The 17569-nt window shown below is 35.4% G+C and overlaps 1 protein-coding gene across 1 annotated transcript in view; it reads right to left on the bottom strand.

The window, feature by feature from the left end:
• dock11 (dedicator of cytokinesis 11) overlaps window positions 1-17569 on the bottom strand; it is an 82922-nt gene that overhangs the window by 40033 nt on the left and 25320 nt on the right. Inside the window, exons 17-31 of the mRNA XM_016242060.1 lie at window positions 17321-17505; window positions 16695-16760; window positions 16492-16584; window positions 15598-15721; window positions 14986-15107; window positions 14768-14851; window positions 14566-14655; window positions 13568-13689; window positions 13335-13404; window positions 12861-12986; window positions 11643-11714; window positions 10759-10905; window positions 9761-9844; window positions 7174-7285; window positions 2867-3048 (exon numbers count right to left, since the gene is read on the bottom strand). Coding sequence (XP_016097546.1) covers window positions 2867-3048; window positions 7174-7285; window positions 9761-9844; window positions 10759-10905; window positions 11643-11714; window positions 12861-12986; window positions 13335-13404; window positions 13568-13689; window positions 14566-14655; window positions 14768-14851; window positions 14986-15107; window positions 15598-15721; window positions 16492-16584; window positions 16695-16760; window positions 17321-17505 — 1679 coding nt within the window. The remainder of the gene's footprint in view (window positions 1-2866; window positions 3049-7173; window positions 7286-9760; window positions 9845-10758; window positions 10906-11642; window positions 11715-12860; window positions 12987-13334; window positions 13405-13567; window positions 13690-14565; window positions 14656-14767; window positions 14852-14985; window positions 15108-15597; window positions 15722-16491; window positions 16585-16694; window positions 16761-17320; window positions 17506-17569) is intronic.

The raw sequence follows: 17569 nt of genomic DNA, 5'->3' as shown, positions 1-17569 counted from the left end.
GCCAGGGACTCAAATCCTGCAGTGCCAGACGTGTCCCCTTGCTTAAGCCAGTACATGTCCAGGCCCGTCTGAAGTTTGCTAGAGAGCATTTGGATGATCCAGAAGAGGATTGGGAGAATGTCATATGGTCAGATGAAACCAAAATAGAACTTTTTGGTAAAAACTCAACTTGTCATGTTTGGAGGAGAAAGAATGCCGAGTTGCATCCAAAGAACACCATACCTACTGTGCAGCATGGGGGTGGAAACATCATGCTTTGGGGCTGTTTTTCTGCAAAGGGACCAGAACGACTGATCCGTGTAAACGAAAGAATGAATGGGGCCTATGGTATACCTATGATGAAAATTACAGGCCTCTCTCATCTTTTTAAGTGGGAGAACTTGCACAATTGGTGGCTGACTAAATACTTTTTTTCCCCACTGTAACTGGAGGATTTCTTTGCATTGTTGTCGGCCACCCTCCTTGATAAAAGATGCAAATACCACAAATTTCAATAACATCGACTTGCTTATGCATTGGGGTCATCTCAAATAAACTCCTGCATCCCTGTGCATGTCGTACAGAAAAGTTTAACTACACTTATTTGTGCTGCATCGTATTAATTAATATATTAATACATTTACTTGGTATTTATCTAAATTGAATCTGGTATTGAATTTCTTGACATGGGATTTTAATACACAAAACATCCAAATAAACAAGGTTTTACATTTTCAGAAGCTAATGTGAGGTACCATGATGCTAGGGTGTTGCCATGACATGAGGACTCTCAAGGATATATGAGAGGATGTTAGACTATTTCTATGCAGTTGCTATGGTGGTCTAGGTGACTGCTTACTAGTCCAAGTTCATCCATAAGTGCCTATGATATTCTAGTCTTTAGATACAACTCCAGTTCCATTTTTAATCCTGGTCTATCATATTTTTTTTTTTTTTGCCCGTTTTTTTGCTGCCAGACAAAATTAGCAAATTTGTTGGCTTAGAAAAGTAATAGCACAGCTCTCCTCAAAAAGCTGCAGGATTTGAGCAGTCATTTATGTCTGTCATTATATGTGTGGGTTAAAGGTACACTACACCCAACAATAAACAATCTCTCATCATGTATTCACCCAGATGCACATGACCTTCTGTCTTCTGTGGAACCAACTGAGTGTTTTCTTTTCTTTTTTTCTAAACCATTGCTTCTAGCCAACTGTCATACAAGTTCACACTCGACATAAACATCCCACGTGAAACTCACACAAAAAGTGACGCCATCTGTGTTTCGGCATCACTTCTCGTGAGTTTCACAATGTGTTCATGGCACGCTTTACAATGTTCTGAAGGAAGAAATGTTTGAAAAACTTTAAGTTAATAGTATTTTCACACATACCTATTGTTTCGCTTCAGTTTCATCAACTGGAGTTGTATGGATTATCGTTTGTTTTGCATGGTTGTTGAAACATCTACTTTGAGGGTCCCATTCACTTGAATTACATGGATTAATAGTTTTTTTCCCCCTACAATTCTCTGTGTTCCACAGAAGAAAGAAAGTCTTATACATCTGGGATGATGAGAGATTTTTCATTTTTGGGTGGAGTATCCCTTTAAGGGTTTGTTTTGAATTCCTAACCACATGTATAAGTAGTGCTGGGCGGTATGACCAAAAATTTATATCACAGTATTTTTCAAAATTATACCGGTTTCACGGTACATGACGGTATTTTTTTTTTCATGCATGACCGCGTGTTAACCATATTTTCTACTGATTGAGAGAGGAAATACTGCAGTATATTGACTTAGAATGCCCTATTTTACTGTCATGATGAGTGAATATTGTAAAAAAAAAATACCACACTAAATAGTGACTAAACACAACCCCTTTTAATACACGTTAACCAGGAGTCACTCTCATTTATAATCGCGGCATCGTCTGATAAAATCAACATGCATCTACACTAAAGAGTGGCTATGCGGTTGTTTTGGCTATATAACTTTTTTATCTCATGCAGCGCACTGCCTGAGTCTGAGTAACAAACAAAAAAAACAACGAACACAAAAGTGCATGTGATATTAACAGACGAACTACGCTCATATTTATAATTCCAAACAGTCAGTAAGCGACAGGTGCTAGGAAACGCCGGTTTGTACTCATTTATTGACGAGTCGGCTGCGGTGCGGCCAACTGAATGCACTGCTTCTCTGCCGCTCACTGCACAGAACAGACGCCGAGAGGCCAACTGAACCACAGCTAAGGTTTATTCAAAAAAGTCGCTAGGTTTGTCAGTATGAATATTCTATGGAAAAATGCCGCTAAAAGGGTCTGAAAGTCGCTAAATTTAGTGCTAAAGTCGCGCTCGTGTGTGTGAGACGCGGGAGCTGATGGCAGGGGGCGGTGGATATTTGTGGCGGTCAATGTGGATATTATGGATGAGTTCTTCTGTGTCATCACGTTCTATTAGTTCTACAGCTTCAGTTTCGGAACTTTCACGCTTAGTAACACATACAGCTGTTCCCTCACCACAGTGCAACAGTGACCACTTTCAAACAGTGTCGAGTTCCAAACGTTGTTTAAGCGACATACACTTATTGTGGTATTTTCAAAATGAATGAACCGGTATACCGCCCAGCACGATGTATAAGCAATACTATTAGTGATGCTTGCTTTAGTAAACACTACTAATTAAACCAACAGTGCGAAACAAAAGACTCATGGAGACTAACATTAACATTATTAACATAACAGTTATGTAAAGTTGCACTTGGAAAACAACAATTCTTCTGCGAACAAAGGTTGATGACACCTGTCTATTCAGCAGCAGCAGGGACAGGAATTGTCCTGTCCTTTCTAAAACGATACATATGTTTGTGAAATTACACAACTTACCTTAAAAGCATTGTATCTGTCGTCCATGGCATGTTTGATCATGAGGTTCTTGAGTGCAGCCACAGCCAGCTGTCTGATCTCTGGGCAGCCCTGGAGTCCATCGGCAACCTCTCGCAGAAGCAGACCCACCAGGAAATGGTTTTTGCAATAATCCTCGGTCAGGCTGTACTCCAAACTCTGATCTGAAACACATCATTTCAGGGTCAGCAATGTTCCACACCAGCATTTACAGTATTATGAACGTTTTTGCAATCTGTGTGGCCTTTTATTAAAAAGTAAGAAGCAACACTTTTATTTCATGCATCCTAAAGACGCAATACTTTTAAAGATGCATATATGCAAATGGTGCTTAACATACAGGTGTAACAGGTAACGCTCCTGCGTTAAGTCACTGACATCTGTGATAGTGAAAGGCATCCAAATGAAAAGACAGTGTCTAGGGTTTGATGGCTGACAACTTTCAAATGCTTTTAGGAAAGCAGACTTCACTGCATTCCAGACATCAAACAACGACAGAAACAGAAACCAAAGAGTGACAGAAAAACCTTGTGCTTAAAGTGAAAGCATCTTTTTTGTTATTGAAAATAGGCCATGCAATTATAAATAGCCTTCTTTAGCAATAATACCAAAATCTTGATGACAAGATTTATCCTCTAATGACAAGAAGCTGTTCACGTACAATTTAAAATTCTGTCAATTTTTACTCACCCTCAAGTTGCTTTAGACATGCATGCTGTTATTCATTCCGTGGAACACAAAAGGAGAATGTTTGAAGAATCTTCACACAGTGATATGTGGGTCAGTGAACAAACCATTCTTTTGAGCAGGTTCTTTTTAAACTGGACTAAATGAATTCAATTCACTGATTTCATGATTAAGCGAAGAGGAAGATTTTAAGTCTGTTCCTCACACAAAGATGTTGTATGGCTTTAAAAGACTTATATTACATACACTACTATTCAAAAGTTTAAAAAAACAAAACAAAATGATGGTAAAGACATTTATAATGTTTGCAAAAGATTTCTATTTCAAATAAATGTTTGAAATACTGAAAATGTATTATACAAATAATGTTTTCAACATTGATATAATTTTTTTTTTAATTCTTGAGAAGCAAATCAACATATTAGAATGCTTTCTGAAGGATCATGTGACCCTGAAGACTGGAGTAATGATGCTGAAAATTCAGGTTTGTCATCACATGGATAAATTATATTTCAAAATATATTAAAATAGAAAACAGTTATTTTAAATTGTAATAATATTTGGCAATATTACAGTTTTTACTGTATCTACGATCAAATAAAAGCAACCTTGGTGAGTATTAGAGCCTTCTTTTGAATCCTTACATTTTTGAATAGTAGTGTTTGTCTACAGCGTCAGTTTTGGAGTTTTAGTCACTGTGAACCCTTAATGAATGGAAAAATGCTACTTAAATGCTTATTTTTTGTTCCACAAAAGAAAGGAATGGAAAAACATGAAGGCGAGTAAATGATGAAAAGTTTTTCATTTTCGGCTGAACAATCTCTTTTAAGATCTTTTGTACTCTCTGTATTCAGAATTGAAAACAGAACAGCCACATTTCCTCACATTTTCGTATTATAATAGTAATAAAAACCAGATTACAACAAGTGCACACAAGATGTTTCCGCACTCATTCTGCATGTGTAGTATTACACAGTTAAAAAGGGCAAGTGCAGACAGGACAAGACAGACAACTTCATTACAGCAACAAACATCTCAGGCAGCAGGAAAACACTGCCCTTTTAATTTCTGTGGTGTAAAATCATCTAAAAAATCCTGTCACAATACACATTTAGTCATTGAATTTCATCAGAGCAAAGCAAATATGTTATGCTTGGTTACAGAAAAAGCAAAGGCCTCAACCTGAAGCGTCAAATGCAGTTAGACAGTGATTGATGAATGATGCTGGAGCACAGCAAGGCAATTAGTGGGGTTATCAGGACGATTATCTGGTGAAAATGCTACTTAAATGCTTATTTTTTGTTCCACACAAGAAAGGAATGGAAAAACATGAAGGCGAGTAAATGATGAAAAGTTTTTCATTTTCGGCTGAACAATCTCTTTTAAGATCTTTTGTACTCTCTGTATTCAGAATTGAAAACAGAACAGCCACATTTCCTCACATTTTCGTATTATAATAGTAATAAAAACCAGATTACAACAAGTGCACACAAGGTGTTTCCGCACTCATTCTGCATGTGTAGTATTACACAGTTAAAAAGGGCAAGTGCAGACAGGACAAGACAGACAACTTCATTACAGCAACAAACATCTCAGGCAGCAGGAAAACACTGCCCTTTTAATTTCTGTGGTGTAAAATCATCTAAAAAATCCTGTCACAATACACATTTAGTCATTGAATTTCATCAGAGCAAAGCAAATATGTTATGCTTGGTTACAGAAAAAGCAAAGGCCTCAACCTGAAGCGTCAAATGCAGTTAGACAGTGATTGATGAATGATGCTGGAGCACAGCAAGGCAATTAGTGGGGTTATCAGGACGATTATCTGGTGACTGGAAGTGCGTTTGCGTCGGCATTGGTCGGCATCACCTACCTACGACACCAAAACACTCCGCCGCATACGAAATAAAATCTGAAATAATGAATAAAGGAAGCAATCATGCAGGATTGCCATTATCAGTGGTGGAAGTGAAGCTGTGAAGGTGTGCGGCTGTGTTTGAAATGGAATAGTGCTCACTAATGAATACTGCACACAGTATATAGTACATACTTCCTTTCATTTGTTTATTTATTGATTTTTAAATGGACTTTAAATGGTTAATTATGCATTACGTAATGATAAACATTTCAAAGAACAGTATGCTACATTGATGCACATTTAATTCAGCGAATTAAACTATAATTTAAAAAAAATAAATTAATGCTATTATTTAGTAAGGATGCATTAAATTGATCAAAAGTGACAGTAAAGACATTTATAATGTTGCAAAAGATTTCGATTTTAAATAAATGCTGTTCATTTTAACTTTCTGTACGTCAAAGAATCCTGATAAAATTGTATAATGATTTCCACAAAAATATAACAAAAACTATTTACAACATTGATAATAATAAGAAATTTTGCGAGCAGAAAATCAACATATTAGAATGATTTCTGAAGGATCATGTGATGCTGAAGACTAGAGTAATGATGCTGAAAATTCATCACAGGAATAAATTACAATACATTTTAAAACATAATAAAATACCATTTAAGGTAACGGTTTTCTAATAATATTTCGCAGTATCACTGTAGTCTTCCTGCAGTTTTGATCAACTTTTGAAAGGTGTGTATAATTTAAATATGTTTTTGTGTATGTTTCTTTGTGTGAATATGCATATTAGTTTCAAAAACTACAGGAAAATCAGTTAATGTATTTTTCCTCCATGTTTTTTGACTACATCAAAGCCAAATGCAATGATTGATTGAGAATAATGTCATCTCTGATTGATCAATGATATGCATCAGCTGTGAAACGTTTATCTTTTGTGGTTTGTGCCACTAGAAACTAGGCTTTGTCATAAAGAGGCAGAACTCATCAGGGAGCGTCTGACACCTGCAGCATTTCTCCCATTGAAAATTAACTGGGAACTGCTGCAAATTCAGCTTTGCCATCACAGGAATTAATTACATTTTGAAATATATTAACACAGAAATCAGTTATTTCAAATTGTAATATTACTTCACTATATTACCGTTTTTACAGTATTTCTAATCAAATAAATCCTGCATTGCTGAGCATTCAAAAACATAACTGATCCCAAACTTTGGAAAGGAAGTGTACATACTGTGCACAGTACACATAATTGACACTGCACATATGAGTAGTATGGTAGTATGCTAATCCTGTGCCTCAATGAAAAAAATGAGAGGTCATATTGTCTGACCTTCATTTGAACTGTTTATGCTCAGACACTTATCCATGCTGATTGACTGAACGTTTTAGTAAAAGGAGAGTGTTTTATTTATTTTTTTGAAATGGTGAAACTGATAAACTCATGACAGTCATTACGTGTTACATGTGTTATAACTGAACTTGTTAAATCCAGTGTTTAGGGGATATTCTGATTCGTGCCAAAATTATATGTTAAGCTTGAGTGCCATCACGCCCCATTTCGTGACACTTAAGTCCCTGTGTGGCTGGTTTTCAGGTTCAAGTTACATGGCATAATGAATGGTGCAGCTAGCAGATCTTAAAGTGGTGAAGTTTTAGACTGGGATGGAGGGGAGGATGGGGGCAAGGAAAGCCATGGCAAGGTGGGTGGAGGGTGGAGAGACCTACCTTGGACTCGCTGCAACTTGGTTCGGCCGAACGCCATGGGCAGATTTAGAGGAATGTAGTGCTCGTGGTTGCACACCGTCATGAGGAAATCAAACTTCATCTCTGTAAGTGCCTGCAAACATTGCGTAAAAAAAAGTGAGTGCGATGCTGGAGAAGCTGGATTGCGGGTCATTACAACATTGCAATGTACAGTATGAAAAAGTGATGTTTATTTTGAGATTTGAAGATGATTACATTTTACAGTGTTATTAAATTATTATAATTAGTTTTTTAAAATGTCTTAAGGTCAGCTAAGGTCATCTAAATGTAAGTATAGGTCGAAACAAGCATACACAATTAAATATCCAATATCAAGTGATATTGACAGATATAAGATAGAACTGTTATATTCTAAATCCCTAATGTTATAATTTAATAACCCTAATTTTTACAGTGCATAATGTTCAAAATTCATTGATAACTGTAATACTCGTATGTTTAAAAAAAAATAAAAAATCATCAACCATTTTCTGAAATTCATAGAATTCAAACAATCGTGGCCAAAAAAAAACAAAAAACAAAACTCAAACTGCTTCAGAAAATCAGGTTTTATGAAAAGCACTACAAATAAATTAATTGAACAGTTTTAAAATCTAGATTTTGTAAACACAAATATACTGTAGTGTTGATTTATTGTTTAGCATAATTTCCACTGATATATGAGTTTTTTTTCAGATATTCAGTACTATTGAAAATACAGAATTTGCACCCTTTCAAAGCATGTGTATTCTCGACAGGCTGTGGCACATAGAATTGGCAAGAAAAAAATGAGTCATGCATGATATGATAAAATATTCCACAATAAAACTCTGTGATACCAACAGCACAGAAGATGAGAACAGAGAAGCTATTCCACATTCCACTATGAGTCACACCCATTATCTGGATGTATGTTATGAAAGACCTCACAGAGAAGTGAATCTCTGAAGAATCAGAACATAAAGAAAAAAAATCATGTTGTATTGTTTGATGAAAGAGAAATTAAAAACACTGAAAGCATTGTTAGGAATAATGTACCTGTCAAAGCAAACGGGTCACTTCTCAATAAAGTATTAGTAGAATAAATAAGTTAAATATTGTTAAAATTAATTAAAACAGTGTTTATTTAATTTGATATGGTTGAGTTGTGTGAACAAAAGTAAAATCATTGTTTTTTACAGCAGAATTTAATTATGACTAGTGCTGTCAAAATTAGCATGTTTAATTTTTTTAGTTTAACGCGTTAAAAGTATTTAACGCATTAAAAGTATTTAACGCCGTTAATGCAGGGGCAGAGCTAGGGTTGGCCACCCCACTCACAACTGCTACTTCTGTCTCTTTTTTTTTTTGACAAAAGTTGTGTTTATTTAGACACAGAACATCTTTACGGCCACATCAAATGGGAGACTTTTCATACACGCACTCCAACTTCACCTCAGCGCCAGGCGCTAGACAAACAAGTGCGGAAACGGTACAGGTGATGAGGGAGCTTCAGTAGAACAACAGTGAACTTATGTCAGTAAAAACCATTTTTCCCGTCCTGTCAGACGTTATACTGTGCTCATAGCACGTGCTCTTCAATAGCACGCACAAATGCAGCACGCTGTAGCCTGTAACATTTAATATTAGTTATGTCGTCAGTTAAGTCATGAAGTTACCAAAAAGGCGATTAATGTTGCCTTAAAACTGTGCATGCATGTAATTATTTATTATATATGAGTCACATTTCAGAACATATCTCTGAAATGAAGTGGTTTTCAAAACTGTCCTGGAGCAGCCCAGCACTGTCTCCCTCATCTAACACCCCGATTCAACCGGTCTGCATTAGCAGACTTCAGACTTTAAGTCCTGAAGTGGGTCAGAAAATATAAAGAGTTGTGAGAAAACACAATGCGTGTCAGATCCGCGTCATGTTCAGCAGCGGCAGTTCTTAAAGTGATAGCAGCCAAAATAACCTGATAACCCAGCTGCTGAGATGTCTGTTCCTAACATTTGTAGTTTCAGGATTCATCTATATTTAATTTAGAATTTAGTGTTTGATAACTTTTTCAATTTCTGTATTTTTCCTACTAGCTGAAGGGCACAGGTTGCTAAATATGACATTTGTTTTAATGGGTTCATGTGAGGATTAAGTTTACTTAAATTAGAAATTGTAATTTTTTAAAGTCTAATAAATGTTAAAATTGATAGATCTCAATTATACTGTAGTGTTGAATGGCTATAGTCAATGGTTAAAGGGATAGTTAAAGGGATAGTTCTTTAAGGGATAGTTTTTTAAATATAACTCTGATTGGATTCGTCTGAAAGAAGAAGGTCATATACACCTAGGATGGCTTGAGAGTGAGTAAATTTTTGGGCGAACCATCATTTTAAGTATTGGGGGGGGGGGTTTTAATCAATTGACACCACTAATTATGACACTGTTGTTACCTTGAAGTGGTACCAACAGGTTGATTCGATCCAAAAAACAAACAAACAAAAAAAAACATTTAGTCATTTACCAATTAATAACCCACTAAATAAATGCAAGTAGCATTGCTTTGACCATGTAATGTATTGTTTTGCCTACCTTTGGATCTTTCAGGCTGTAGCCACACATGTAGTCATTTATCAAACTGAAAGCAAATCCTCGGTTCATGAACGTAAGGCAGCGCTGTGAAGGGGGAGAGTTTCAGTCAGAACAATGTAATGACTTAAAATGAGTCCATGTGAACAACAAATAAATAAAATTAATGAAAGATTCAGTAGTGACCACTGGTACCAGAAAAACTACAAAAACATTTACATCACAACACACTGGTGACCAAGTCCAAATGTTGAAACACACTTCAAATAATAGCTATTGTTAGATAATATTGCTGTGATTTTCCTGTACTTTATGCAACTGCTATACATATTTACACAACCTTTCTTAAGTTTGAGGTCAGTGAGATTTTTTAAATGCCCACTTATTTGATCAAAACTGCAGAAAAACATTGATATTGTGAAATATTAACAGAAGAATATTTTAATATTTAAAAATTTTACATTTATTCCTATGATGAATTTTCAGCAGCCATTTACTCCAGTCTTCAGTGTCACATGATTCTTCAGAAATCATTTTAATATGCTGATTTGCTGCTCTAGAAGCATTTCTTCTTATTATCAATGTTGAAAACAGTTGTGCTGCTTAATATTTTTGGGGAAACTATGACATATTTTTCTCAGGGATCTTTGATGAACCGAAAGTACAAATGAACTGCATTTCTTTTAAAAAAAAAATCTAATCTTTTGTAACATTATAAATGTCTTTACTGTTGTTTTTAATCAATGTAATGCATCCTTGCTGAAAAAAAGTGTTAATTTCTTATTAATAAAATAAAAGTATTGAAAAAAAAACCTTACTGACCCCAAACTTTTGTCATTTAAAACTTTAAGGAAATTTTAAAACATTAGGCATAACCTAAATGCTTTAAGTTAGATCACATGATCCTTCAGAAATCAATTGTCATTGAGGCATTAAAGAGTTAAGCCTGACCTTAAATAATAAGCCTGATCTTACTCAAATACTACAGCTCTAGGCCTGACCTTGATGAAGCAGGCCAGGCTAAAGTTGACGCAGCGGGCCTCCTCTGGGATCTCCACATAGCGTATAGTGATGTGAGGCATGATCGACAACAACAGGGACTGCAGTGCTTGGTGGAATGATTCTGGAAACCTCTGCGCTCGAGGCATCTGAAGGAAATGTTTCACATTATTAACTGTCACATAGCTATGCTATGAATACTACATAGTTTCAGTGGGTATAGGAAAGAGTCATTTGTAAGTAAAGTAGGATTTTATCTGATTTCATTTCAGCTATCAATGCCCCAGAATGATATTCTAACCAGACGGAAGTCCAATTTTAACAACTGAGAAAACAGTTTTCTTGAGTGTCATGCAATCTACTGTGCTGGAGGCATGTTTGAACAACAGACTTTATACACCGGCCTTTAAATGACATGAGTCAGGGTTTCAGTTATGCAAACAGGATCCATTGGCATGTCAAATAGGTCTATACATGTTTGAAACGGGCTGACAGAAAGTTGAAACTGTTAAACACACACTGTACATGCAAAAGACAACTCTGTGTCAACAGTACAGTACAGCGCAGCTCGTGTTCCTTGTTTATGAGTTTGAAGGGCGTTTCTTCAGATACCTTGATCATGCAAACTTTTGAAGAATGAGGAAGTTAACCGCATTCTATGTACAAATGCCAAAAGTGGAAAACAACATCCTGCTCGACAGCCCAGGATTATTTACATCCAGCTACTTTTTATTGTGTTTTACTGAAGATGATGACTAAGAAAAGGAAGTGGAAAGGAAAGCCCTATACACTCTGCTTAGATAACAAATGGCCGTTAATTGATATTAATCTAAAGTGTCTTTGATATTACTTTAAAGTGTCAAATCTGTGAATAGATTATACTAACTTTCATTCTGTTACCATCCTGGAGGTATTGTGCCATTGACTTGGCCATGGTCTCAAAGAAGAACCAGGAATACTGTAATATAAGACAAAAAGAAAAAGGACTTGATACAATAATACAGATGAATGTCGTAAATATGTGCCAATACATAAACAGTTTAAATATTTGCAGATACCACAAACCATATTACACATTACTGTTCAAAAGATTGAGGTCAGTAAAAACAGTAATATTGTGGAATTTCTAAAATATTTAAATGAAATTGTATTTTCTTTTATTTAAAATAAATTATTCTATTTTAATAAAATGTCATTTAATCTAGTTATGCCAAAGCTGAAATTTTCATCAGGCATTACTTCAGTCGTCAGTGTCACATGATACTTATATCTAATATGCTTATTTGGTGCTTAAGAAACAAAAGAGCAGCATTTATTTGAAATATAATTATTTTGTAACATTATAAATGTCTTTACTGTCACTTTTGATTAATTTAATGGATCCTTGCTGAATAAAAGCATTAATGTCATACAGAAAATAAAAAAATACTTCATGATCCCAAAATTTTGAACAGTAGTGTAACATGAAATCTAATTCATATTAATATAATGTTTATAATAATATTAATGTATACCCTTTCATATCACAGGAATGTTCTGAATGTGTGCCAATATAAAAAAAATCTTAAATATACACATAACTGTATACAATACCACAACATAATCACGAAAGTAAAGCAAAGTGAAAGTTGCATTGCAGAAACAATGGACTTATTATTCTACCACAATACGATGTGATCTCTGACCCCAGCAAATGTCAAACCAGTTTTCGGTTATCTCATTCTGTAAAAGCGAATTCCCTCAAACCTAGTTCCAAGAAAGCACTGAGAACTGAATTCCAAGAAAATGTGTCCTTGTGGACATGGTTACGTAACAAGACTTTACGGAGATGCCGAGTCTATATGAGACGAGGTCGGTACATTGATTTGAATACACTGAGGAAGGTCCAGTGGCACTGAATAAAAGAAACTGGTGCATATTATTTGGGTGTCAATGGTCATATCATGATCTATTTTTTGGAACAACAAACCAATTCCTCTTAACTTACTCGGACAATAAACCACAATTCTGAAGTGAATCAAAAGGATAGAAAATAAACACAACAGTGACATCTGCTGTGCAAATTGAGTAGATCATATTCACAATAACTGAACAGTTTTGTCACCTTGAGGAGTTTGTTGCAGGTGTTGAAGTCTGCAGTTTGTTTGAGGATGACAGTCACTGCTGTAGCCAAAACTTGATGTGTCGTCACCGAGTTTTCTGAAGTTGCGTTGTTGATCCGAAACACGTACTGCAAAATAAAACATTGATTTTTACTTTTTTTTTTATAAAACAAACAAATCAAAAGAGTACACATTTTATTTATAAAAAGAAAAGCTCTTCTTGGTAACCAAAGTTCTTCTGTCACATTACAAATACAAGAAAGCTTGTTACACATGCAAATGTTTACATTTCTGATGACTTTAATCAATATTTTTGTGACCGGATTAATAAAAATAACTTCAGTGTTTTTACTTTAACTAGTACTTTATAACTTCGGTTTCATCAAACTCACATTTGTGAGTCATCCATTATAGTATTGTGAGCATACATTATAGTTCATTCATGGTAAGGATAACAGGGAGATATAATGTTGTACCTTCAGAAAAGAGCGCAAGTAGTGCTCCAGTCCCTCCTCGTGACACTGAGACACTATGTGAATGATTACCCTGAGACAAACAGAGGCACTCTGGTAACGTAGCAATCCTATACACTTTAAACCATACAAAATGATTAAATAAGGAAATTTTGCATTCATAGGCTACTCTGCATACAAAACAGTAATACGGAAGCTTGTGTCTTTCTGAGAAGACAAATGAAGTGGTAAGTCACCGTGTGGAGTTGACAGCAATATCTCGACTCTCTTTGCTTGCCATCGTGAGGATCTCAAAGAGCTGAACGAGCACCGTAGGCAGAAACTTGATGCTGACCTGAGTCTCTACTGCATGTAGGCACTTGGAAATGAAACAGGAAATGAAAAGGATTCATGTAACACTGAAGACTGGAGCAATGGCTGCTGAAAATTCAGATTTGCCATCAGAGAAATAAAGAGCAATTTATAATATGTGACTCTAGACCACAAAACCAGTCATAAGGGTACATTTTTGTGAAATTTAGATTTATACATTATCTGAAAGCTGAATAAATAAGCTTTCCATTGATGTATGGTTTGTTAGGACAGGACAATATTTGGCCGAGATACCCATTATAAATCTGGAATCTGAGGGTGCACAAAAATCTAAATACTGAGAAAATCGCCTTTAAAGTTGTCCAAATGCAGTTATTAGATTGCATATTACTAATCAAAAATTAAGTTTTGATATATTTACGGTAAGAAATTTACAAAATATCTTCATGGAACATGATATTTACTTAATATCCTAATGATTTTTGGCATCAAAGAAAAATCTATAATTTTGACCCATACAATGTTTTTTTGGCTATTGCTACAAATATACCCCAGTGACTTAAGACTGGTTTTGTGCTCCAGGGTCACATATATTCAAATAGAAACTGTTATTTTAAAAATGTAATAATATTTCACAATATTACTGTTTTAACTGTATTTTTGATCAAACATATGCAACCATAGTGAGCAAGACACTTCTTTCAAAAAATATTACGTTTTTAAACAGTAGTGTACAATATGTGCTCCAAAGAAAAGCTCAGCAAAATCAAGAGCGAGGTTCAACATAAATCAAATAAAGTCCTCTGTTTAGAGAAAAAAAATGTTAAGAAGCACATAACATTGTGTAGTTTTATACACCTCAAATTTTGTAATATTGTTTAACTTAAATTAACATTTTCCTTTGTTCACATGTAATTCTCACCTTTAGGTACTTGACGAGTTCAGCGGGATTGCCCTGTGATGTTGACCTCATCAGCTGGCAATACTGGAAGAAATTGTGGAGGTGCAAATCCTGGATGGATGAGAGTTACTAGATAAATGTTTTTATTTTACAGAACACGTCATTGTTCTCTGTTCAGTGCAATGGAAAGTGGCTGAACCATCCTTAGTTCAGATCAACATACCTGAGTGTAAATTGTTGATGCTACATACGCTCGGACTTTAAATAATGGTTTGGCATTCTCCACCCATTTGATGTCTGGGGAAGACTGCAAAAAAAAAAAAAGTGAATCAATCAATTCAAGTAGCCAAACCATCAATGAACAAATGAACCAACCAATCAACAACCCAACCAACAAACAATGAATTTTTAGAGTTAGTGTTGCTGAAAGGAAGATTTTACCTTTTTTGAGTCTTGTCCTTTGTCATACATGTACCCAGCTGGTAGATTAGCAGACACAGGAAGCTGTAGTTCTGAGGACTGTATTCTGCCATCCTTCAATAAAGGAGTCCAGGAATAACCCACTGTAGAGAACGAGAGTTAAAGGTATATTCCTCACACACACACACCAACATTCTACTGTGTGCAGTCTCTTATACACATTAAGGCATTTATTAATAATATTGTGAAATATTATTATAACTTAAAATAACTGTTTTATATTTTAACAAAGCTGAATTTTCAGTCTTTAGTGTCTCATGATGTTTCAGAAATTATTATGCTGTAATATGCTGATTTGCTGAAACATTTCTCATTATTCTCAATGCTGGAAACAGTTGTGCTGCTCATTATTTTTGTGGAAACCATGACCATTTTTGAAAGATTCTTGGATGAATAGACAGTTCAAAAGAATCGTTCATTTGAAATATAAATCTTTGTAACCTTATAAATGTCTTTACTATTACGTTTGATCAATTGAATGTGTCCTTGATGAAAAAAATTATTAATTAAAAAAATCTTACTGAGCATAAACGTTGGAACGGTAGTGTATACAATACACAAGCACACACTCACCCAGTGTTTCCACTCCATCCCGTTTCTTGGTGGTGGTTTTGTTGCCAACCTCACAGCTTATATGGTAGAAAGTAAATAGAATGTGATGCTTCTCATGGACATGAACAGGAAGCTCGATTTTAATCTGTGACAGAATTGAAAATACTTCAACATTAAGGAAATCTTGACGAGTTGAATTCTAATCAAGTTCTTATAAAGAAAGTTGTGTGTTTTTTATAAGCCTGATTGTGACTCATAAATACAGTACATGAAAATATAAACATGTCATTGTGATTAGCTTCAAACAACACTGACTGAGTAAATAATGACAAATTATTCAATTTTTGCTGAACTACTCCTTTAAGGCTCTCCCGCTGATGACATCATTAGGTTCGTTCCAGCAAATTATGCAATACTGTATCAAATAGCTCGTAGGCTATGTCTGTGCGTACTGTCTATGTTGATGTCTTGTGTCTCATTCATCTATTGAATGAACAATCTGTCTTTAATATCTTGGCCCTGAGGGTCTGGTGAAGCCTAACAGGATGTGTCTCTAGAAGGATTCAGCTCTTCATATCCTTGACTCGGGAAAGCTCGTGCTTTGTGCTGTTTATAGCTCAGTCTGATCAAACGTTATGTTAGTAATGCAAATGTCATAGTTTTAGGTCTTGATAATATTCTAAGGATGTGTTTATATTTTGTGTGCTGTTTATGTCCTCAGGTATACAAATTATAAATATTTATTTTTAACAGTAGTAATGATGGTACAAGTACAAGTAATTGCGTACAAGTAACTGCGATAAGTCCAATATGATGTGATGTCACCTGCTTGATGGATTTACACAGGTAATTAAAGATGAGATATTGTGTGGTTGAGTGAAAGAATAACACTACATGATAATATACGGATCTCACCTCATCATAAAACTCTGGACACTGATTGTGATGCAAAACTGCAGCAAAAGCACTGGTGGTATAAAGTGGAACCCCTGGCTTGCCATAGATGCACTAAAAGCAAACAGTGGTTAGTCAATTACACATTACACTGCACTAATTATAAAAAATTAAAGAATTGGGGAATAAAACTGATATTACACAAAGAACACTCAAACAGTCACCTTCAATGGGGCGGCTCCTTCATCATCAGAATCCTTGAACTGAACACAAACTGCAATGTTTCGAGCCTGGAAGAAAATACAGACACTGTATCGGACCTCATCATATATATTAGCGAATATTTGCTCTCTCAGCAACAATACATATAGCAATTATTCAAAACCTTTGGCTAGCAGCATGTCCATAATGATGATAAATAATGTAATAGGACACCAATTATGTAGTGATAAATAAAGCAAAATGCTATTTTGCAAATGAATGAAACCGAATGAAAGCCAATAAACAGATGTCATTAGTATCATTGAGAAACAGATCTGTATAAATGTTTGGTAGCATCTCTAATTTAAAAGAAAAGAAGTTGGAGAGTAACAGGGCAAACAGCCAGTAGAATGAGCTTTCCAGCAGTGGAGGAGGATGCAATTAACCCTGAAGTCTGTTTAATTTGAGATACCATTTTCCGTGAATTGATTATGAATTGAATCCCTGGGGCTCTTCACAGAGCCTCATGTGTGAAAACACGTAGGCAGACATCGTTACTGCTTGAAGGAGCTTGTTGTTGCACCACCACCCACAGCTTCCCAGTTCCACTAATTACAGAATTAATTACAGGTGCTTTGAGGAACCTCACCTTGGCAAATGTCTTCTGATTGTCGTATTTGAGCTGCTGAGGATAGACATAGAGATGGTTCTTGTAGATGGTGAATGGGTGGTTGTATCTGGCCTCTTCTAGGACAAACTCCTCCACTTCCACAGACACCCTCTCACACTGCTCCTCAAACGGCTTCACAGGAATATAAGATGGTGTGACAGAGTCTGTGAAGATAAAGGTTATAAATTAAATACCATTCATTATATGTTAACCCTCATGATGTGTTCT

Source organism: Sinocyclocheilus grahami, unplaced genomic scaffold (genome assembly GCF_001515645.1).
Source record: "Sinocyclocheilus grahami isolate Dianchi unplaced genomic scaffold, SAMN03320097.WGS_v1.1 scaffold645.1, whole genome shotgun sequence".
NCBI classification, from domain to species: Eukaryota; Metazoa; Chordata; class Actinopteri; order Cypriniformes; family Cyprinidae; genus Sinocyclocheilus; species Sinocyclocheilus grahami.
The sequence above is the reverse complement of the archived record's forward strand: the minus strand, read 5'-3'. Positions and strand labels throughout refer to the sequence as shown.